Here is a 25,365-nt window from a genome sequence, read left to right as displayed (position 1 = left end):
CCTAGAGACTTAAATTGTAGACATAAGTAATGCACAAGCTTTGGCGCCCAGCAAACGAGAAATGGATTAAAATGGAATGAAATTTTTTTCTATCCGAATGCGTATTTTAAATGGCGAATACTTTTTTTGGATTTAATTAGATTCAATTGAATGCAAAACTGCAATTCAATTGAATTGAAAAACTGCATTTCCTATTCACAATTTTGAATTAAATAGTATTCACAATGCACAGAAAAAACTAATATTTATTTTCAGATTGAAAGGCATACAGATATGCTCTATGCAATTCCTATAAATGAATAAAAATGCATTCAGGATTGAAAAGCATTCATTTTAACATTCGTGAATTAATATTTCTGAAAATCTGAATTCATTTCAATTCATTTCAATCCATTCTCATTTGCTGGGCATATGATTTATTGCCGTCTCTTGGAGACACGGTAATAAATTGTACATGAAAGCTTGTGTTGTGTTATTTATGTCTACAATTTAGTCTAAGGTCCAGTTGTTTCAAGTTTTTAGTAAATTTTACCTGTTGGGTAAATAGCAAGATTCTCTCTCAATTACATACGCAGATTGCCAGATTTACCTAACAGGTAATTTTTAAAAACAGGTAAAAATTTACCAAAAGGTGAAATAACTGGCCCTAAGACTCGTGATTGTGAATCTGAATTCGATCCCATCTGCACCCCAGTCAGAAATGATAAACGGAATCGACATCGATTTGATCAATTCCATTATCATTTCTGATTGCGATCTTTCGCGTTTGCCGTTCGGATTCGGCGTTATTAACTGATATATATTCGCTGATATTAGTTGCTTTCTTATTTACACACAAATGAAACTGAGTCTAAAGTGAGCTGAGCTATTTTATACTCAGATTAACATTACTACTTGCTTACTTTGGTAAAAAATTATCACATGTCAACACAGGTTCATAAGTCACGTCAGTTTGAAGTGAGTTTACGAGACTCACTAAAGCACACGGACTCGATTTTGTGCAGATTATGAATAACAACTCAGTTGAATTTCACTTGTCAGAATGTAAAAGGAATGCGCATTCAACTGAGTTATGACGTCACAAGTGAGAAAATCGTTGTAAATGGAAAGCAACTATTATATTAGTTATAAATATAGCGCTGAAGTCATGCATTTATTTAATTATATCATAGATATCAGTAAGTGCAGAAAATAACATCTCACAATGGGGCAAGTAGCCTTGCACTAAATTTCCAGATATGTGGAAAGGTATATCTGAATATATCTGGAATTTAATGCAGGGGAGATTGCTAATATATTGATGTTATTTTTTGCATTTATTGATGGATCTTTTGATATAATTGAATAAATTAAAAAATAATATATTTAATTAATAGATCGGTGTTATATCCTTTAAAATGAACCAATATAATGCATAACTTCAGCGCTTATAACTATACTTATAACTGATGTAATCATCAGCGAATATATTTACTGTTTGTTCTTCAATAATAATGTACTGTTATGCTTTTAGAGATTATAATTTCTATTTAATTTGTAGGAAATTATAATCTCTAAAAGTGAATCAGTCAATTATTACTGAAAAAGTATATAAATATTCATATATAAAACAGTATATAAATATTCATATATAAAATATAATTATTAAATTACATATATAATAGATATATTAGGTGTAGTAAAAAGAAATTCATTATTTTTCCATTCAATTTCATGCAAAAATAATGGATTTCTTTTTACTACACCCAATATGTTACAATATATATAATCGTAATATCAAAATTAATTTGACTGCATGAAGAGAAGATTATTAATGTGACAAAAGATATCTTAACAGCATTTTAATAATTATTTTCAACTAAAAATATTGCGATATTTCTTCACAGAATTTCTTACGAAAAAAAAATTCCGATATTCAGATAAAAAATTCAGATATGGCAAACAAGGTCTAAATTATCAAATTAAATACAAAAATTATAAAAATGTAAGAATATATTGATAATCATTGATGATAATAATTTATAATTAGCTTCTCAAGCGGGCGTTTTTTCAACTAACTATTGAAGACGACAAAAAGCGGCGGGGTTTGCCAAGAACAAGAGAGCTGAAGCTTTTGCTGCTGATTCTGTTTCAAATTCTTGCATTTAATGTTCCCGTTTAGTATTGCAGATACTTATACAAGTTTTGACAAATGATTGTTCGCAAGGATGCTCTCGGACACAAGTTGAAAAACAAAACTCCTGTGACACGCTTGAATGCATGAATGAAACGATCAAATGCATAAAAATCGCGGTGTTCCTTCTTCGAAGACGATAAAGAAGATGGGTGTCAATCAAAAGTGTGTGATCGTTTCTCGCTACTTGGTAATCGCATTTCCGTTCGTACACGAAGGATTTATCCAAACGAATTCATTTACGTTTTTATGTAACGCAGAATTCGATCTAAATAGACATTCCGTCGATCAATTTAAGCTCGAGCGATTCTTTTGCATCCTGTATAAAAATATCGCTTCTGAGAGCTTCCAAGAAATCTCTCTCTCGCGAGGAATTAAGACTACACCTACGATTACAATCGCAGATTGCACATAAAAAAAATTATAAAAAGCTCAAAGAAAAGATCGCATTTTCCGAAGAAGTAATCGAAAGAAGAGAAAGCGTACACAACGACCGTTAATTACAGTCGGCGAGAAATGATCGCGTAAACGCGAATGTAATGCAAATAGGAGAGATTTCGGCAACCTCTTTGTTACATGTTATATGCAAAAATAGATTTACTATCACCCTCTTGCGACGAGAGAAACCGTCCATTTAAGGAAATCGCGACCGAAACGTCGAACTCCCGCGTTTCTTCTTCTTCTTCTTCTTCTTTTCTCCCCCAAAAAGATTGCACCTACGTTTACGCGATCTTTGTCAGGGTTGTCACAAATTCTTTACTCTAAAATTCCATAACTTTTTCTTGATTTCCAGACAAAATTTTATCATTTTCTTTGAAGCTTTCAATACTTTGAATTTTTTTGTATTTTCGTCCTAATTTGGAAACCATCAAATATTTGTTGAGAGAGCAATTTAACATAAATAGCAATATAAATTATTGTTAATGTTGCTGACATTGCTTTCAATTTTTTAATTGTTAAATTAATAAGTATTCCAAAACTCCAAATAATGTAGGTACGTATATTAAACTTCTTTTATTTTCCAGAAAAATGCAAAATTCCCTGACTTTCCTAATTTCCCTGATTTCGAGTTTTGTGACAACTCTGTTTATTAATATCATGATTCCGACTACGGCGAGAGATTCATTCGCAGAAACCTATTTCAATTTGTTCTGGTGGTCGCCGAGGAAAGTATCGCTTCTTCGGTCATGTTTTATCATGCTTTATCATGAATTATTGTTATATAAACGAACGCATATCATGCATCCTCCAACAGCGGGTATATAATTATTGTCTATGTATATATGTATGTGTATGCGTGTATACATATACATGTGTATATTTATAGATTCTACAAAAAATGCTTGCATGTTTAAATATCACCTTGGCTTGGTCGCTTTTTAACGCGATTTACATAGATGAGGAATCGCTCGCAAGATCCACGAACAACTTCCGGCGAAGGTGACAATTTGCGGAAACGTTCGCGAACAATAAATACAACGAGCGGCATTTTATTATTTTTTTCGAGTTAAACTGTTATCAATGTCTTTTCTTTATACAGAATCGTAAAAAAAAAAAAAACGAAATCGACCGCACATTCGTTATCTTCGATATCGCAACGCAAAGCGGACGCATCGAGAAAACGTATCATGTTAAACTAACATTGCTTGTTTGATTGAAATTTTACGGTCAATATAAGGACGGCGTACAACTGGATGAATACACGTAGATGTATTACAATTCTAAGTGCAACTAAAGAGACGTGGAAAATAACAGACATGGTGAAGAAGAAATACCGTGCTTGTACGATCGGAGTTGCAAGTTGTGCAAAACGCAAGTTGCCCGACAAGAAACGAACTCACATATACTTGATCTAAGATTTACACAATCGTAAAATTTGCGTAAGTTACGCAATAGCTCTCTCAACGTATCACATTTACATCAATTGTAAATCAGTCCGAAGCAGCTTGAGCCAGTATAAATCATCGTAACTTTCTTATTGCGATATAAATAATTGTCTACTCTCAATAAATATAGCTAATAAATATCTAATAAATATCGATAACTCTGTACAAATAAAAATACTCGGATTATAAATACTAAAGCAGAGACTCATGTAGGCTATAAGAATAAAAGTTGCGATCATGTCCTTTTGCGTATCATAGGAGCGGACACAATTAACGCACGCGACATCGAAAAGAAAATCATAGCGATCGGGATGATCCCCCTTAAATTATGTTATCCGTATTCGTACAAACGTTTCAGTACAAATGATACTATTATACATTGTCGTATATATCATAATGGAGACTTATGAAATTGGTGGGTTACGAAATCCGCTAAAAGATTGCTTATTGTATAATCCTAAAGTATATATTATGCATTAAGATTTTTATCGGTATCAGATATTGCATGTTACTTGGTGTTAACCGTTTAGTCTCCTAGAAAATTTGTGTACACGTTGTATATGATTCTTTGAACCCTCTCTGTCCCATCACCTACCACCGCACATTACTCTCCCGAAACGAATGGTTCACATATAGTGATAGTAACATCTCAAGCTTATATTTGGTCGCAATGACTCATCAACAATATATCTAACGTCCTAAGAGAATGGCATAATATTAATTAAACGTCTCTTTCTCTGCAGGTGTTTACAATGATTAGTTTGTAGAAGCATCGGTCTAATAGTTTCTTTTATCACACGTTTTTTCCCCTTTTTCAAAGGCTCGAGGATTTATCTTAGCGAATATTTTATATTTCAATCCTCGGAAGCAAATTCTATATTTCAATTCTCGAAAAACAAAATATTTAGGATACTCTTAAAGCCCGTAAAACTGCGCTAAATTGTACTATTCGGTTGTTAACGATGCATCTAGGGTTCTATCTAAGAACTCTAAGCCAACATATGATGATACTTAACTGACGCGATCGACGGCAACGCGTCTGACGATCGTTATTTAATTACTCGCGACACCGTAAAATACACCGAGCAAGGATAAGATTGTTTATCGGATTCGTCCTGTCGGCAAATGAAGTTACGCGTGTCATCGACAAAACGCTGTGGACGAAAATGTCACGCGTCTTCCTTCCTTTCTCTTTCTTATAACAATATTAAACTTTGGAATAATCGCATACAGCCGATATTTGATTACTCGGGTCGCAAGTAGAACTATCATTTACAGAATATGCTTACATATTTCTTCATGCAAATTCTTTTTAAAATTATAAGTAACCTAACGCGAGGACGCGTCCATTTAACGTCAGAGTTGTGTCTCTTCCTTCCTTCTGAGTACGACATGTGCATCGTTATTATTAGAAATTGTAGTGATTGATACGAGATCGTCTCGTAATCCATTGTGCGTGTGCACGTACATATCCTGACTTAATTCAATGCTACATTTTGTACAATTCAGTAAATATCGAAAACGAGCTCTTCCAATTTGATGCAACTGCAACAACTTGTTCAATCACCGTTTACAGTGCGATTATCATGAAATGTCAAGTATCTTGTTCCATTTTATCTTCCTCTCGTTATGCATTATAAAATCCCCGTGAACGTAAAAATCCTATTCAACTTAACGTTTCTCGCAAACGCAAAAGCGTCACTCAACAAGCCTTGTATATGCTGGACTGCGTAAGAAAGGTACACAAAATGACGCAACTCATCATTTCGTTTAAATGTAAAAGATTTCCAAAAATCGTTCGCTATTTAGGAAAATCCTTGAGATATCGAACGATGGATATCTCTCTAATGCGACCGCAGAGGTCTCCAGAGACGAGCAAAGATCTAACACACTAGCGGGTTCTCTAGTGTGTTAGTCGCCTGTTTCATATAGTCTCTTGACTATTCACCGACTGCGAACTGCGTGATGTTTTCCGACTGATCGGTTCCAAGTATGCCGCGGGTGCCCAGCCCTCCACGCCGCTGCCGATCAGTTTAACGAACCACCAGCCGGCACAGCCAACTTTGAGAAGCTCTAAGGTATCACCCTCGCGCATTGTGACTTCAGACTGCCCTACCGCGCAATAATCGGCCAATGCCACATACCTTCCACCCTACGATCATGAGACAAATGCATTTACTTATCAAAAAGAAAAAATACTTTAGTCCAAGACATCGTCTCGGCGTTTAAATTTTTCAACGAAGAAAATACTTACAGGTGCCGGTCCCGGACTGTCGCCAAATGCATCCTCGTCATCCGTATTGCTATTTTCCGAACTCCACGCTGCATCCTCCTCCGTGGATTGCGACACGTCAGTCATGTGAGAGATTACGCTGTTGCTGTCAACGGATAGTGTTCGCAAAGATCCCGATATACTACCTTGAGCTTCCCACGAGATAGTTTGTCTCAAGGGTCTTTGGAAGAAGAAAAAGTGATGAAATATTCCAAGGAATGGAATGTATACATATTATTAATTTTTAGCAAAAATCACATACTTATGATTGGATTTTCCAAGAGCTGAATTCTGTTTGCCTTTAAGTTCGGCTAGTTGGGACATCAGAACCCCTTTAATATGACGCACCCAGGATTGCTTCACATCGATGCTTGGCGCTTGTATCGTGTGCACCTCAGCTCTACCTTGTAACCATATCTCGAATCGTCTGGCGTCGCCTTTCACTGACTCCGTTAAACCAATCTGGGACATCTGCATTAAATAAAATTACGTGTAAATTATTTAAATATGATTAAATAGAAAGACAAGTAAAATTTTAAAATTGAAAAATACCTTCAAATATCTTTTAAAATGATACGTGGCTTTGTCGTGAGCTTGAGGTTTGCTGTGCTTACAAAATATCAGAGCTTTTTCGTATAAGAAAATATGTCGCTGAGATGGTTTTAGTCGCAACAGTCGCTCCCGTTTACTACTGCTCCAGACACTAAATGAACCTTGTAACAATAATTCACCTTGTGCACTCAAATCGCCCTATAAATGTAGAGATACAATAAGAAATAAAATACAATAAATCGCGACAAAAATAAAGCCAAGATGCTTACTCCAAACCCTGTTATCGCAGTTTGATGCATGCTGTCATTAACGCATTTTAACACAACTAACATGCAATCCAGCGCTTCCTGTAACTCGGTGCAACACGAAGGTTCGTCGCTATATTTTAATAAATCTTTTAACAACAACTGGTATTTAGTAATTCGCTGAACAGGTTTGAGAAGGTAGGCAGCGAGCGGCAGTTTGTGACCAAGCTTCTGCTGGCAAGCTGCAAGAAACTGTGGCTCGCTTTGTATTTGTTCACGCAATCTTTCAGATCGCGTAATGTTTTGACAATAATAACTGTATAATCTAAAGAACATCTCGCGCTAAAAATATAAATAAAATTAGTATTTAAACAGACATAGCATGTACATATAAGTGGGTGTAACTCACCCTTTGAACAAAGCACAAAGCGACGAGCTCCGTATTCGAAATGCAGTTCTCCAAATCCCTTAAAAAGGTCTCCCCATGAAAAATATAAATATCCTCTAAATTTCCAAACAACACGTCCGCTTTTCCAACTAGTGCAGCGGGTATCAAATGAATCATCGCCTCGTTTGTCATTTCCATCTTGTAGCCTTTAATAATCGAGCCAAGTTCTGCGACATAGATTCGCTCAGTTTCTACGAGTTCGGTCAAGACGTGGCCGCGCTTTAAGCGTAAAGCTTCAACGTCTCGAGGTTCGCTTTCCGGCGACGAAGACTCTCCCTCTATAGGACTCATCTCCATCTTAAATAAATAAAATTTATATGTGTACAAAAAATTTATAAAATGAAATAACATACAATAGAACTTCGTTCTATTTTCCTTCTTTATCCAAACATATTGAAAGACAAGATAGTTGCAATAACCAAATGGTCCGATAATAGAGGCTCAGTATTTCTTCTACCAGCACCTATTAATTCCGATAATAAGAGCTAATTTCAGAAAACTGAAGTCGAGCACGTCAAACTCTTGTTATCTGAACTACATCGCTATAGTTGCAAAAAATTATGTATAATAGAAATTTGTTTATCTGCCTTCCATTTATATGAACAAGTTCGTGATCAGTTCGTGCTCAGTTCCAAATATACAACGTCGCAATTCGGATAATAAGAGCTCTGCAGCTACAAATTAATACATTTGGAACTAATCACAAACTTATTCGTATAAATGGAATTCTATTGTATCTATCTATATAATTTTTCAAATAATTTACAAGTAAGAAAGGAAATTTACCTTTGGCATGGTATTAGCTTTTTTGAGGATTCTGCCAGACTTTACGGTTTGAGGCAGTGATTGTAAGGGTTTGACTGGTTCTGGAGTAACGGTTTGTACTGGTCTGGCTGGTTTAATCAATTGTTGTTTTAGTGCCATTATTCTCTTGTCGCACATCAAAGATACATCTTCTATCCTTTGCAGAACCTATGAAACAGATTTCGTATCAAGGATGTATATCTTACGATAAGAAATCTCTCAGAAATACGTACTTGTGTGATGAGTGCTTTAGTTTCCGGCATCACAGAATCCTGGAAGATACATCGAGGATGATGAAATTCCTCCGCGGCTTCAATCAATTGTTGCAGTTCTTGGAGCGCCTGATCCGGTGGCGTGGTGCTATTCTGCGACGCTAGTAATTCTATCCCTCGCGTACACCAAATATTAGCCTAATTAATTAACAAAGAATTAATTCTTTTATCGGAAGAAGAGCAAGTAAATCTGAACGCAAGTTGAACGCACCTTATCTATACGCTCCATAAGTTCCCTGCACTTGGTCAACATAAGGAGTCGTCTCTCGAGTCTCTGACTGAGAATAGTACAGACTCTCTGCAACTCCACGCATTTGGGTTCCACAACGTCCGCTGGGCACTGATGCCTGCCGGACAATAGCTGTTGACCAGCGGATATCACCTCTTCTGCGCGATCTATGTCTCCCTATAAACACATGTAATTACATTTATGCACGATAACGCGATTAGATGTCGATATATAAATGAAAGTGCTACGAACAACCATGGCATGTTTCTTAGTCTCATTAAATCATCTAGAAAGAAAAGTTCTCGTAAAAGAAACAAAAATACACTATTATATATATGCGTGCAATGCAGAGATCGAGAAATCATAATGATAGTCACATTCTCAAAAGTCATCGTGCCAGTGATCGGACATGAATCAAATCTCCACCGGTTTTCTGATGACACTTATGCGTGCATTTCAACTAAAAGAAGTAAGAAAACGAAATAAGATATTAGCTTAAACGGTAAATAACGAGTAATCAAAATTTAATTCATGTAGCGTCTACGAAATACTTGTCGAAACGTAACGTTTTCTATTTCAGTCCAAGACATAATAAGTATAAGACTGAGACATATATAAATGCTAAGATATCAAAATCTCTGTGTCTCAAAATGTATTACAGAAGTCTATTACAGAATACATGTATGTTGTTAAGTGGATTGCTTACCAAGACCCAAATCCACATGGTATGCAACAAATAGGACTATCGACAAAATGAGGAAAGCGGTGCAAAGTAACATTTGTGCATGATGTGCGTTATATATGTTACTGCTGGTAATCATGTTCAAACCAGAATTACGTGTTACATATAAACATGATGATAGATATTTAAATTTCTAGCATAATCATGATTTCATAATAATCATATCAACATGATTCAACATAATCAAGTATAATCTTGTATTTCTATCTCGGAATTTGTATTTCTATTACGGAATTTATATCGCAAAAAGAGAAATAGTTTCATAATGAATAAAAAAAGTACTAGTTTGAATGCAATGTGTACATTCTATGTCTATCCAAAGTTCAAAATTAGCAATATTGTTAAATTGCTTTCACTAACAAGTCATCATCAATATAATCATATTACTTTCATATAATAGGCCTTTATAATTCTTTAGAGAGAGCTTTATCTTTCAACAAATTCTTTTATTTGAAAATCCAATTTGTTCCGATTTTTGTTAGATATTTCATCAATAAAATGATCAAATATATTAATTCAATATATATATATATATATATATATAGTAATATCTCGAAAAAATTAAAAAATATCACGTACTCTGCATATTCGCTGAAACGCCGATGTATCGTGCAATAATTGCTCCACTCTTGTTTGCGTCTCGCCGACTTCCGTCATTTCTTCTGCCGTCTTTAAATGCTGATCTAATGTCGCTTGCAATTCTCGAAAATCTTGCTCGAATTGTCGCAGAGCCAGACAGTGTCTCAAACGTGAACTATGATGCGACCAAAACAAGTCGAAAGTTCGTTCAGTTTCCTCCAATTGAACAAGTAGTCTGAAATTAAATTAAAATGTAAAAAATTAAAATATATTCAATATTATAATAGTCAAAGAATTTTCTTTTCTTTTTAGATTTTCTTATTTTCTTATTAAGACGCGTTTCCACTGAAGATAATGGCGTCGATCGACAAACTAGTTCTTCTTCTTTTTTTGTAAAAGAAAAAGTTGGCACGATTAATTTCTGAAGACGAACTTTTTAGATTAGATTTTTTATTAGATTAATTAAATCGAATAAAAAGCAATTGATTTGTAAATTATTTCGTCAAATTTATTACTAATTATCGATTTCTTTTTTCATTTTTTTACCTCTCTACTGCAGCAACATTTCCTAATCTGTCGGCCGTTCCTTTTCCTGTCAGCTGCCGTACACTATCCAAAAGAGCTTCTCCGTGCCTAGCAGCGCTGAGTATTTCTTCTTTTAACTCGTTATACTCAGCTTGTTGCTGCGACAATAATGTTGTCGTAGCTAGAGTGTTATTAGGAAATTCCACTTCGGCCAAACGTCGCGTGAAAGAATCCAACGCGAGGGACACGTCCTGCGTCATCGATGAAAACTTTTCCAAACTCTGCACAAAGAGAGTAACATGAAAATTTATTAATACAAAATGCACAAGTTAATTTCACCCAATATCGTTAAATTTGTTTCACATATTTACAATTCTGTTTTGTATCCAAGTATGATGGCAATATGGTAAATCGCCGCCGAGTTGCTCGGTAAGCTGTTCCTTCTCTATGAACTCGTGTAGCTCGGCGACGTTAGCTAAGAAAATAACTCTAAACTTGAAATCCTCCCGAAATAATTTATTCGATACTTCCGAAATGGCCTTTTGTAAAAATCCAACGGGTCGTAGTACATATGCGACGTGTACTAAGCCAGGAAAAAATGCCTGGAAAAAAAGCATACAAAAAAGACTTGATGATAAGAATAATTATTCTCAATTTCAATCTAAATTTTTGACAGAAGTATGAATTATTATACGATACATTGAATGCACTTACTGAAATTTTTAGAAGTACCGTTTTCACTGAATTCCACTTGTCGTTTCTCCGATCAATTATTAAATGAAATCCAAGATCAGCTTCCTGCAGCCTAGATGATAAAGTTTAAAAAATACGAATGTAATCTAATTTAATTCAGATAAATGGTTTAACACAAAAAGAGAAACAAAAATCAAGTATAAATTAATCGCGTTGAACTAATCGGCTGTATTCTTACGTTGGCACAGAAGTAAGATACAGCATAAGACGCTGATAGTCCAAATCAGTCAAGTTATGAAAATTGCCATTATCTGGAAATGTGATTATAGGACATCCTTCTCGCGTTTTTCCTCCTGAAAAGAAATAAGAGAGCTATTTAAAAACACTAATTGACGGAAGTAAAATCTCAGAGCAGCTTATAGCGTTTTAGACATTTACCAGCAATAATAGCGTATTGTGCTTGGAGAAGGTCTGCGACGTCTCGAACTGCCAAGTCTCCGTTTTCTATCTCGCCTGTCATACTCTCTACATCTTCTGAAACCAAATATGTTACCCTTTTCATTATGACTATCATCAATATCATCAATATTTTTAAGAATATATTCTAGATTTTTTTTTATATCGTTGCTATTTAAATTAATAATTCATAATAAATTCCTTAAATTAATAAAAAATATACATTTTAAATTTAAAAATTACTTAATAAACAGTATAATACAGTTAGAAATTAATTAAAAATCACTATTTCATTTTTATATATTTAAATATTTACAAAATATAAAACATATACAAATATAAAACATTATTCATATAATTCATATATATTTATGCAATAAATCTTATTGAATACTTTTAACATCACAGTAATAGAAAAACTTCTATCATGTTTTATTCTTGAATTAGCATTAAAAAGTGCATCCGAATTATTTGAAAAAAGAAAAAATTGCTACACTTCACAGTAGGTCACAGTATCACTCAATTATAGCAAAAAGCTCAAATAACTTAACGATTCCAGTTGACACTCTGTGTCTTATGCAATTGTTTACAGTGAATGCACGGCTCAAGTCTCACTGGTGTACTGAATGCGAGTACCTGATCAGAAGGTTGCACTCACATGACCTTGCTCATGCCACTGAGCTGAAACAGTTTCCTGCAGTACCCACAATATTGCTGATATAACTGTAAACCAAGAGGCTCTCAAACGGGAGATTATATCCTTAATTATGCCAAGAATCTTGAAAGACAAGATAGTTTCTAACTACCGATACATCCTAAAAAACATCTAGTCCCGCAACGGTTCAACGCCTCGTCTATCTTTGCATATATAAGAAATAAGATTTTAAATATGAGCCATTAGAAGAAAAGGAAATTAACCTTGAGTTATACGCACTATTTTTAGCATTTTTAAAACTTTTTAAAAATCAGAGATTTATAATAATAGCAACTAAAATTTTATCTGCTATTTATTAATATTAGATTTTATCTTTGCTCATTAATTAATTTAAATTCGGTTTCATTTTATATGAAAATATAAAAAATATACACGCTTTTACGTACTTTTACGTTACAAATAAAATATATAAATTATGTATATATAATATGTAGTTAGTAATGATAAAGAAAGTTTATGTTTGCATGAATTGAGAAGCACTGTAGCTGTTATTACTATAGTTACTTCATTTCCATGTCTGGAATTCAAGGAAGATAAAAAATATTAAGATTCTATACTACTTTTTGGTATCAGTTCATTGAACTCTCGTATACATATAAGGTGATGATATAAAGGTCATAAAAAATAAGATACAATTATTTTTCATAGTTTCAAAAAAAAATTTTATTATATGAAATAAGATAGACTATATATTTTTAACAAATACAATTTACGTAATTATTCTCATTTTCATTGTGTCAGAAGTCTTATATATGAATGTATTATCTACGAACATTTGGCTAAATGCTTTTTATGGTTGCAGAAATATTTCATACATCCAAATATTTTTGATAGAACATAGCTTATTTATATTTGTTACACATCTACATGTTTTTGATGGAACACAATTTGCTTATTCGATATAACAAAAAATATACTTATATTTCAACAAAATTGTACTTAATAGCAGCATAAGTTAGAATCTTTGTATATAATTTCATATATCGTTCATATATATTAAAAGATTATTGTACTTACATATTTCTTATATTGGTATTACTGATATTCAGTTTAAAATCGGGAGCAATTGTCAGGGAAATACAGTCTTACATTATATATCACATTCATATATTGTACACACGCATACCATTTGTATAAAATTATTTTTTCATTATTTTGTTTTTCAGTCTTCCACGTTATACGCTTTTGTTTTCAATCGTGTGATAACAGTTGAGTACCAGCCCGCGCGTAGTGACCTGATAAGTCGCAGTGCAATTGTCATGCAAATTTCTGATAGGCGTCAGCACATAGGTATCAGTCTGTCCTAGATCACTGGTTATCACCAATGGTAGTATCTTACTGCCTTTTGCCTCGAGGGCGATTTCCGACTTGGGTGATCTTCGTTGGCCCGTGTCGTCTCTCGCATCGGACTCGGTCGTGCAATGATTCTGCGCGGTCTGACTTCTCGCGAATTCCAGTTTGGCGAATTTCACTTGCGGGAATTGCACCTTCATGAAACGCCGAAATGTCGAGTAGCCCAATTTCTTGACGTTTGGCGACACCTTCTTACAGTACTGCATGTACAGGTCGTGCACAGTTTTTCGCGTCAAATCCGACGGCAGATGCAACGGCGCGTTCTTGGCGAGCTTGGTCTTCTGCTTTGTCTCCTGCATCTCGATAAAATTCTTCAGGAATTTCATCGCGATTTTGTACGTTTCCAGCGAAAACGTGTTATGCGGTATCTTGCCGTGATTACCATGCACGCGCGGCGTCACACCATGTGTCATTAGATGTTTCCGGATTCGCTTGAGCTGATAATGTGTACAATTCTCCAGATACAGGAAAGCGTCCAGACACACTCTTCGACCCTGATAAACATACTGCGCACGTAGTCTACGTCGTTCCGTGTGCCGGGCTGTTTGATAGGGATCCGTCAGACAGGCCATCGTCACGCCCATTAAATACATATCATGCTCGGCTTTAGTTAGTTCCGCGATGTTCAACCTGTGCCGATAAACCACCTCAGGATTTAAGCCTTTGAAGCACTCATCTTCGACACACTCGCAACCTTTCTTGAAGCGTTCCACCACTTGAGACAGATTGTCCTCCAATTTCGTAGGCTCGTTACTTGTTTGACTGTTCCGAACTTTTTTCGTCTTGACTTTTGCGACGGTCTTCTTTGGCTTATTGGTGGAATCCTCGCTTTTCTACAATAAAAAGAAATCGATGCATGTCAAGCAAATTGTCAATTTTAGAAACTATTTGCAAGAAACTATTTAATATAATCTAAACTGCATTTATCGATAAGATAAATTATATAAATTATATCAAAATATTAAATATAAATTTCATGGAACTTTTTTTGAAAAAAAATAGAAATCAAATAAGAGAAAGAATCTTATTTTTAGTCAAAGCACATCTTGGTACTTAACAATATTCATATATAGATTAGTATCATTTAATAATTTGGCGATCAATGTAATTTTTGATTAAAAGTGTTGATATTATTTCTAGCTACAATTTATTATTACGTTTAAAATCTGAATTTTAAATTAAACTATCAATGCGCAGTTTATAGAACTGCGATGAAAAATGTAAATCTACATATAAATATTATTAAGCATCACAATCTTTCGATTTAAATAAATTGAAAACAAGATTCTTTTTTTTAAATGATTTATTATTATTAATATAATTACTATAATTTTCATTAAAAATTGTATATAAAAATAAGTGCAACTTAATAATTTAAAATTTTACCTTCATCCCTATATCTGTTACTATTTGCTCCTTTGTTGCTATATTTTTATCAGCAACTTGTATATTAGTTTTTGCTTTTTCCTTATTATTTTCCAACACTGGCTCCATTATAGTTTCCTTTGTTATTTTATTTTTATCAGCAACAGCAACTTCTGCATTAGCTTTCACTTTTTCTTTGTCATTTCCTGACTCTAGCTCCATATTGTATCTCAATTCATACAATAGTTTCCTGTCATAATAAAATAATATATCTTAGCATCTCGGATAAAGTAATTACAATCTAATAATCACATAGTTTCAGTGACAATAAATTGTGGAATAAAACAACATTTAGAATATAATCGAAGACTATTTAAATAGATTTGGAAAATATTGTTATATATAAGACAAATAAATTTTTCAAGGGTAAATGATAAACTTGTAAGATTTTAATTTCGATAATTTTTAGACATTAATTTCCTTTTAATTTCATCGCGTTTTACTTTCTGCGTTTTGTTTCGTTCACCTTTCTCTTCAACCAACAAATACATACTACTATTATTATGATAGAAAGTGTGCGAAAGTGCAGTTCACTACAGCTACATCAAAAGGGTTGTTTTCTTTTTAGGAATGCTTTTCATTTGCTGACACAAGTTGACACAAATGTCGTCTTGTGTCAGCAAATGAAAAGTGATGTTTGTATCGACTTGTGTCAATAAATGAAAAGTACCTAGATTCAACACTTGACACAAATTGACACACGTCGAATCCATCTACAATTTTGTTCAAACTCGATTGACACTTTTCGAAAGGAGAATTGGCGTGTGATTTTAATCAATTGAATAATATTAGAGCGTACTCATAAACCAACTTTTATCATTTGTAATATATACAATATTGAAAAATAGTTCAAGAAATTTTAAGCTAATTATAAATTCTGTGAGGTTAGGTACTAAAAATTCGCGCATACACTATACATATAGCATTCCATTTAAATTTTAAGTGGCAAAACACTCAAACGTGTTAATTGTGTCGACTTATCTCCTAAAAAGAAAACAAAAGAAAATAGATACCTATGTATTCAGTTCCTTCAAGCTGCACTTTCTGCACTTGCTGGAATGAGATAACTGTGTACATACACACACTCCGGAAATATCCAGAATAATTCAAGAAAGGAAATCGGAGTGAAGTGCATGAAGTGTAGTTAGATCAGATTTCAGAGATGCATTTCCCTGGACCGCGTATTTCATAGGAAACAATAGGAAAGTGCAAGCGGAATTTGGAATGAACGCGGTATCGCGCGAGAGTGCAGAAAGTGCAGCCGCGACCATAAGGTCGAGAGTTGCTGATCGTCCCCCTCGGTCGCCAACTTTCGTCCCTATAGCCTGTTACGAATGTTACGTCGATAGCTTTAACTCACCGTGTTTCGACGGATTATCACGAGTTCCACGGCTTGGCCATCCGATAGTTCAACGGATGTCAGGTCGACGAAATGGCGTCCAATGGTATCTACGTGAACTCAATCTCGCAGCACGTAACAATGAATCACAATGAATCGCACCGTAATACACCAACTAGTACTCCCGACGAAATAGCGAACGTCTCGTTCGTGTTATTGTCGTAGTGAAAGGGAGGGAGTCCTCCTCCAGGGCCGTCTACGAAAATACGGTACCCTACACTTTTCGTCTCGCGCCGCGATAAAAAGTATCGCGGACACACATTTGAATTGATAGCAGAAAACGTTCAATTACGTTTTACGCTCGGGAGGTTTTGCATAGATTGCGATAGAATGCGAGCTTCTGTTCTTATTATAAAAATAAAATATGATCATATGTATATAATATCTCAGATAGTACACAATATTTATAAAATATTTACAAAATATTTATGAATATTTATGAGATTTATTATAAATATTATGAAACATTTATTGTAAGTTTTACAGTAAATGCTATAAAAATACTTAATAAAATATAATCCAAGTAAAAAATACTTATTAGAAATATTTATATTTATCATAAATTATTACATAAAATATTCCATCATTTATATTTGAATAATATTTTGAATGAAACTTTATATAAAATATGTACATATATTTGAAATATTTACATAATATTTCAAAAAATGAATATTAATATATATATTTATCATAAATACTAAATATTCTGTGCTGTTTGAGATTAAAGTAGGATATTTAGTTATTTAATAATTCAATTATTTACATTTTAATTGATAACTTAAGTATTTACATTTTGTATCTTACAGATGTTTCGCATCGAAGATAATATTATAAATAATATAATTTAATAAAAATGAATTTAATCTTCCATTTGAGTTTTTTTAGTAAGCAAAATTTCATTTTTTAATTTCTCCAAAGTAAAGGAAGACAGAATCCAATTCTTTTTCTCTCTTTTTCCTTTCTTGTTAAAAATATCTTGTTAAAAATTATTTTGTAATATAACAGAGATGTTGAAAAGTAACCATGAATTTTAATTTCTACATTTTTTGAAAGCCTACATTGGAAAAAGAATCTGGTTGCTTTAATTGGAATTCTGATTGAAAATTAACAAATTAGAATTTTCTGATTGAATTCAGAATTCTGATTGATATAATTATAGAATCTTCTGTTTTGTTTATTTTGAATCATAAATTTTCCTTAATGTAGAATAGTAAAAAAACTTAGATAGGACGGAGGAAATAAAAATATGAAGCCTATTCTTTTCCAGGACTGAATTTCTTGCATGATTTATCTTTCTTCTTTTTCTTTTCATATTGGCAAAAAAAAATAAAAAATGAATCATGCAAGAAGTTTAGTCTTGGAGAAAGAACAAGCCTATGATTGCAGATAGAAAATTAGGATAGGAATAAAAAACTTCAGCAGTAAAACGTAAACAATAAGCAAATTGGCCAATCACAGTAAAAACTATAATCCAACATTTCCTTACTGCTTAAATTTTTTTGTGTGCCATCCGACACGACACATTTCTCCGATTGATGTTCTGAAGACGTTCATAAAAAACCCTAAAGGTATTTTATGAAACTCCTCTAGACATCTTTTAGGGAGAATTGTATGGTAATTCTTAATAAAAAAACTCGATGCTCATATGGCTTGCTCGATAAATGCAAAATGGAAAATCACAATTGTTAATTACAATTAAATCTTCCATAAATCTCACAGAAGTTGCAAAACATTAATGAAACACAAGTATCCGAATTATAGGATGTAACGTCATTGATTCGAGACTAACGAGAAATTCGTTTTTTAACCTGGAAGTAATTCACGTGATATCGACGCTTTTTCACACAGTGTGTTAATGTATTCACATCGCGAACATCGAGGAGAAACATCGTCGTTAGTTCCCGTCGAAGGGAGGAAAAAAAGCTTCCCGATGTCGTTCTGAACGGAGAGAGAAGTGTGCGGATTATTGATTGACGGGAAAATGCGGATACAGCCCTGGCACTCAACCTCTCCAATCCCCTCCAACCCCCGCAATGCTACACCGCCCTGGCGCAAGCAAGGGAAGAGCGCCACCCTGGAGACCGCATATATGCACAATGCGCAGCGCGCCGAGACGGCGAAAATACGCTCCAAATAACACCACACACGGAGAAACGGGTTCTTTTGACGGTCGACGACGTAATCCGGATCAGAGAAGCTTGTAGCAATATTGTTGCAACGTTCACTAGCGGATCACGGGAGGCGACATGGGGGACTATGGTTGGAGTTTCCTTTTTTAAAAATGTTAAAATTTATAGCAAAACGTTACATGTATTTTTAATATTTCTGAAATGATGATAAAAGTAAAAAGGGGTCATGTTAATTTTTAATTGCTAATATTTAGTCTTTCAAATTTTTAACAACAAACAATAAGTTCTTTTCAATTCTGAAACGCTTAATCACAATTTTGATATTTTTTAAAATATTTTTTAATTTAGAAACTCTATAAAAAACATAGATTCTATTATTATTCTTCTTTAGTGTTATTAATATACTATTAATATACTAAGTATTATTAATATACTATGTTGCTGTAATATTGCTGAAAAGATCTGTGTTGTATGCAAAAAAGAATCCTATTCGCGATCCTCTCAATAGTCATATTCTTTCAATAGTTCGTTTTTTATTGTTGCACTTTCCTTCTTTAACAAAATTTCAAACATACATCTAAGATATGTTCTTTTCTTTATCTGTTCTTTTCAATTGAACTTTTTGCATAATTCATTTTTCTTCTTTTTTTTCACGTTGGAGAAAAAAATGAGAAAAGATGAAAGCTACAAGAAGTTCAGCTGAAAAGAATAGATAACTATTTCACTATAGCTACGTTCAGCAGAAAAAGTAGTTTTGCAACTGTTGTAAGATTCTTTAATTGGTTTCGTCTATATATTATAGATCCAGAAGAGCTAAGGCCAAATCACATTAAAGAATTTTACGCCAATTGCAAAGCTGCTTTTTTTGCTGAACACACTCTTTAAGTACGAAGAGTCTATACTAGCTATATACTTCAGCTATTATAATAACAGATTATAAAAACAGATCTATTGTCAAGTTATGATGTCGATTGAACACTCGGGTGACCTACGCTTCACACAATCGATTCTCCGCTTTGTTGAATCTCTCTCTTGGTTGCAGCAAATTAAAGAAATTTCATTTCGTAGTTTTAGGCGAGAATGTTTTTTCAAGAGTGGAATCGTAAATCCGACACATAGAGCAATAAGACGTAAAGTGATGAGCTTTATACAATAAGCCATTACCTTTAAATTTTAAACTAGTCTTAAGTAAGAAACTGATCAACAATAATCACTTATTCTTTTTACATTCGACGTAATTGGTCAGTTTCTTACAGCTTAAGACTTAAAAGCTTAGATAAGCTTTGTAAAAGCTTATTGTAAACAACCTATCAATAGAGCGAATTGGCTAATCACAGTAGAGACAATAATAGTAAGGCAGTAACGTAAGTAGCAGCAAATTCAAAATGTCGATTTACTTATCGCTTACATTTTATTGTTCAAGTCTTTTTGTGTTCCATGAAGTGCGATCCACTTAACGCTGCAAATGCTTCGTTGACCAATCAGAAGGAGGAATTTTATGAATTGACCAATGAAAAAAATGCTTCAAAGCATTTGCAGTATTAAGTGAATTACATAGCTTTAACGGGGAGATTTCGAGCTCGTCTCGGTGCTTCATTCCGTCACGGTTCCAACCCCCGTACGTCTCTCTCTCTGCTCTCCAAGGTCGCAGGTATTGAAACATTGAAACCGCGGAAGCAAACGTGTGGCTTCTACAATAGCAGAAGCCTCTTATCTCGCGAGCGTGTCGAGAGAACAATCGGTTTCTCGGTTCTACGCTTAAACCTGTGGAATTCGTTCCTCGACGTCACGAAAAACACTGTTTGCTTCAGATACGACGAGCTTATAGATATTTATACATTCAAATTATTTGAATATAGAAATGTATTTGCACTTTCCGATAAGGCTAGATAAAGACTTTTCAAGACATACTTCGTGCAGTCATTGCTTTCGGTAGTCAAATCTTTATGAACAATTATAACTTTTGTAATGGAGATTGAGAAGTCTGATAGATTAGTGAAATTCTGTTTTTAATTCTTAATTATATCATTATTAATTCTCATATACCACAAATTCCAGCAGAAAATAATTTCAATATTGCGGCACTGTAAACGTTGCAGTAATGTTGTAGCAAGTTTTTGTACGAATTGATTCTATTGATTTTATTAACCTGAAATTGAAATATTTTTTAATTAAAATTAAATTAAGTATATGAGTTATTGTGATCCTGAGATTTTTCTAAATTTTAAATAGTAATGATTTGGAACAATTTTCACAATCTTATTTTTCATTTAAAAAATTAAATTTTTAAAAAATCTTCAAAAAATGAAATGAATAATAAAAAATTTAGTAAGTCAACTCGTACAGCACAAAAAAAAGCTTGGAGCAATGTTTGCAATTTCTGACGAAAATAAAACTCGGAAATAACTCGGACGTAAGTTGAATGTAAGGGAAGAATACTAGAAACAATGAAACTTCTAAAAGCATAAACGCCTCTTTTACGTTTCGTTGTTTCAATTTGCCCTTCCTAAAGACTTCATTTACGCTTTTGTTACTTACATTTGATTTAGACTCCCATTTTTATTTTCGTCAAAGATATTATCGCAATATTGCTGGAACATTGCAATGTGCTGTATGGAAAAGATCCAGATGTTCTCTTAACATAAAAAATATGTATCATGTAATTCCTATTATGAGTTAATAAATTGCGTGAAATGATACAGACACGGAAAACAAAAGGAAACAGCGTCAAATGAACAATACTCCAAAGACAAAGTTGACAATAAGTTTATATGTAAATGATACTCCAGTTATTATGAAAACACGACGAGTTTCTACATCGTGAACGATATGTTTTGAGGATTGTAAGTACTAACGATGCAAGTCAAACCTGCGCATTTAGTCGAGCAGTGCTGATGGCAAGGACAATTGCAGCTGTGCTGCGACTTTCGGCGAAGAATCATCTTGGCTTGACTGACGGGCTGATACTTATCGTATTGTCACGGAACGTTGCAACTTGTACAATAGTGCCGGCTGTACAATCAACGCTCCACCACGTAGAGAATCATCGACCAGGCTATAGCTCCTTCCATTCCACTGGACAACACAAATCGCCGTCCACTTCAACGGCTCCGACTTTCGTCCTCGAGTCTTTAATACGTTGTGCGACACTATCGCGACAGCAAAACTGCAGTATTGTAACAACATTATGTAGCAAAACATCAAATCGTAATGTACAGAATATTTCGCGAAGAAAGCAATTTTGCAGAATTATTTAAAAATTTAGACAAATATAGAACTGAAAATAATTTTGTTGCATCAAAATAATTATGTAGGAAGCTCGAGTATGATGAGCAATGTTTTTGACATTCCAACAAGCAGCTTGAATGTCTTAATTATTTCGATGGACCAATAAAATTATTTTTAGATCTGTATCTGTATGGAAAGAATGGTTTTGTTAAAATAGGTTAAAATAGGTAGATGCAAATTTAAAAATAATTTTGTTGGATCATCAAAATAATTATGTAGGAAAGTATGATGAGCAATGCTGCGAAAAATTTTAACATTCCAGCTTGCATGTCCCAATTATTTTGATGATACAAAGAATTTTTTCAGATCTATACGAAAGAATCAATCCAATAAAATAGTCCAACAAAATTATTTTCAGATCTGTATCTAGCTAAATTTTTAGATATTTTGTTCTCTTCGCGATATCCTAGTTGGAGGACATTTTTTGACAGTATTCAACTTCTTTCCGGTAGAGGAAATTGCGATGTCACAATCTTGTTATCTCAATTTGCCAAAACGTCAAACAATCAATATAATAACTTCCGATCTAAATGCCGACATAGAAAACGAGAAATAATGTATTAAAAAATCTCGAGAGTGTGCAATCAAAATTTATGCTTCGTAATTTAACGTGAAAGCCTCCAGTCAAGGCTGAGCTACTCTGTACATCGTCAGCTTCGACGTTATGCAACGAAAATTGGTACACGATACTGCAAGCGAACTGGCTATTCAACGACGGCAGAAGTTCGCTTGTCAAGAGTTATCGCCGCGTCGTAATTAAACGTTGCGCGATAATATCGGTTATTCTGATCGAAACTATGCAAGTAGGCTGAGGACTTTCCTCTACAGGCGTTTTCAAATCTGGCAGAGCGCGAGAATTCTTTTTCCTGATTAAAAAGCGCACTTCGCGTCTCGATTTTTCTCCTACTTTGTACATTGAATGTTGTCAGCTGATTACAGTTTGATGTATAGTTTATGTCAATTGACGTATTACGTACTCCTTGATTCATCCTCCGCCCAGACTTCCGCGGAAACTTTACAATATCCTTGAAATGTTTATCTCATTCGAATATAACGTGAGGTGCGTCATGATTTTAATGAACGATAAAAAATATTGAGAATTTATTATTATACAAATTAACTTCAATTCTATCAAATAGTATATTATATATTATTATAGCAAATATGTTCAGTTTTACAAATCAACTTATGTCAGGATAACATTTAAAGGACTAATAAATTTTCTCGTTTTGAAAATCTTTAGATTGAGCCATAAATCACTCAAGAATTATATATGAATCTAATTGGAATAGAAACAATAATTTTTTGCAGCATTGCTAATTATTAAAGAAAATGACAATTATTATGTCGTTTATTTATTCTAAAATGTTGCTATCTAAAAATTATCATCTTTATTTTTAAATACTATCCACTATAACATTAAAAAATTATCATCTTGATTTTTAAATAATAATGTCTTATGGACTTTCTATAATAAACAATTACCTAAATTTTAAACCATAAAAAATTGACCAAGTATGATCGAATGTGAGAAAAATAATCAACTATGATTGGTCAATTTCTTACAGCTTAGGACTAAAAGCTCAGGTAATTGTTTATTGTACAAAACACATTAGCATAAATAAACAACATAATAATTGCTATTTCCTTTCGACTCGGCAATATACAAAGGCAAATAGTCTATTAGAGACATTACTTTTGCATGATCAATTATATCTGCCTTGGATGTTACTTCGAAGCATTAATATTTCATTGGCACGACGTGCGCGAGATTCTCTGGCGCCGCTGAAACAATAGGGCAGTATCTCTATCGCCGTGTTCTATTTACAGTCAATTACATCTATCAAGTTACAACACAAGACGACGGCCGCATCGTTTTACACTCGACAGTTTACCACGAGGATGCGCCGGTCATGTTGCACACGATTGCACACGCTATATGAGCTACGAGAGAGTCTCATCAAAGTTGCATGAGGGTTCTTTTTGATCGATACCCGACGTACTCGCGTCCAGCAACCCTTCCGCGAAGGGACGCCTCCGCTTTCTTTGTCGTACAGAATGTACACGGAAAAATAACACACGGTATTAAATTAATAATTAATGTCGTGCTTAATGCAGATTTATTAGTGATAAATTGAGTACTTAAAAATTATTTTTTTTTTTTTAATAAAGAGATAGCGATCGATATATATAATAATATATGCAAAATAAAAATGAATATTGAAATTTTTAATCGGAATTTCATTTTGTCTATTATTATTAAGAAATGTCAATTATTATTATATTATATTTATTTATTTATTCTTAGGAAATGTCTAATTATTATTATAAAATAGCAATTATTATGTTCATTTATTCTAAAACATTGCTATTTAAAAATTATTATCCAATATTTCAAATTAGATCAATATATAATTCTTGAGTAATTTATGATTCAATCCGAAGGTTTACGACGATTCGTGAGGGAATGTTTCTGAAAAAAATATCTGCAGAGTTGAGAATTGAGAATATGGAATAACATTAAGAATATGAGTTCTGAAATGTAAAATAATATACACCCGGCGGATGATTTTCTACCCATATTTTTATCGCGCCCACAATATTTCCACTTATTATCACATGAGATTTCGCCGGTAAACTTTTATCGCACTCGGGAGATTTGCCAGTCGGTTTTGCTTGAGTTCATTTTACGATTATTACTCTGGCGTATAATTTACCGCAGCCGGCAGCAATCACAAATTTAACGAGCGTCTATTCATTTCGATTTTACTCATGTCGCACTTCTCTCTCTCTCTCTCTCTCTCTCTCTCTCTCTTTCGTTCTCTGTATACATCTCACCAGCCTCGATGATAAGTCATGATGTTATCAAATCACTAGGCGATGTTCGATGGTCAATACTGAAAACGAGCTTACCACCGACGCTACAGCTCGTTTCAAAATTTCACCGCCAAAAGATATCTATACACTCACCAATATTGCATCGAACAAATTTTAAAAAAAGGATTTTTACTTATTATTTTTATAATAGAATTTTATTTTATTATTCGAACTTTATTATTAAAAAATATTTATATATATATATATAATTAATTATTATTAATTAAATTTTAATTTAATTAATAATAATAATATATACTACTAACTTAACTTAACTTACGTTAGTATTATTTATTTTAG

General features: G+C 33.5%; 2 protein-coding genes across 2 annotated transcripts in view; both read right to left on the bottom strand.

The window, feature by feature from the left end:
* Positions 1 to 5,983: 5,983 nt before the first annotated feature.
* LOC105622420 (guanine nucleotide exchange factor DBS-like) overlaps positions 5,984 to 25,365 on the bottom strand; it is a 27,917-nt gene continuing 8,535 nt past the window's right edge. The window contains exons 2-16 of the mRNA XM_012203840.1: positions 11,859 to 11,954; positions 11,659 to 11,773; positions 11,442 to 11,532; positions 11,099 to 11,329; positions 10,749 to 11,008; positions 10,203 to 10,437; positions 8,864 to 9,058; positions 8,614 to 8,790; positions 8,363 to 8,548; positions 7,538 to 7,873; positions 7,153 to 7,470; positions 6,884 to 7,081; positions 6,594 to 6,802; positions 6,314 to 6,512; positions 5,984 to 6,211 (exon numbers count right to left, since the gene is read on the bottom strand). Coding sequence (XP_012059230.1) covers positions 5,984 to 6,211; positions 6,314 to 6,512; positions 6,594 to 6,802; positions 6,884 to 7,081; positions 7,153 to 7,470; positions 7,538 to 7,873; positions 8,363 to 8,548; positions 8,614 to 8,790; positions 8,864 to 9,058; positions 10,203 to 10,437; positions 10,749 to 11,008; positions 11,099 to 11,329; positions 11,442 to 11,532; positions 11,659 to 11,773; positions 11,859 to 11,954 — 3,074 coding nt within the window. The remainder of the gene's footprint in view (positions 6,212 to 6,313; positions 6,513 to 6,593; positions 6,803 to 6,883; positions 7,082 to 7,152; positions 7,471 to 7,537; positions 7,874 to 8,362; positions 8,549 to 8,613; positions 8,791 to 8,863; positions 9,059 to 10,202; positions 10,438 to 10,748; positions 11,009 to 11,098; positions 11,330 to 11,441; positions 11,533 to 11,658; positions 11,774 to 11,858; positions 11,955 to 25,365) is intronic.
* LOC105622418 lies at positions 13,767 to 15,531 on the bottom strand. Its single transcript, XM_012203839.1, has 2 exons — positions 15,331 to 15,531; positions 13,767 to 14,777 (listed from the first exon to the last, which is right to left on the bottom strand). Exons 1-2 carry the CDS (start codon positions 15,529 to 15,531, stop codon positions 13,767 to 13,769), a joined length of 1,212 nt encoding a protein of 403 aa, XP_012059229.1.

The sequence above is a fragment of the Atta cephalotes genome, assembly GCF_000143395.1.
Source record: "Atta cephalotes unplaced genomic scaffold scaffold00044, whole genome shotgun sequence".
Classification (NCBI taxonomy): Eukaryota; Metazoa; Arthropoda; class Insecta; order Hymenoptera; family Formicidae; genus Atta; species Atta cephalotes.
This window is presented reverse-complemented; position numbering and strand designations above follow the sequence as displayed.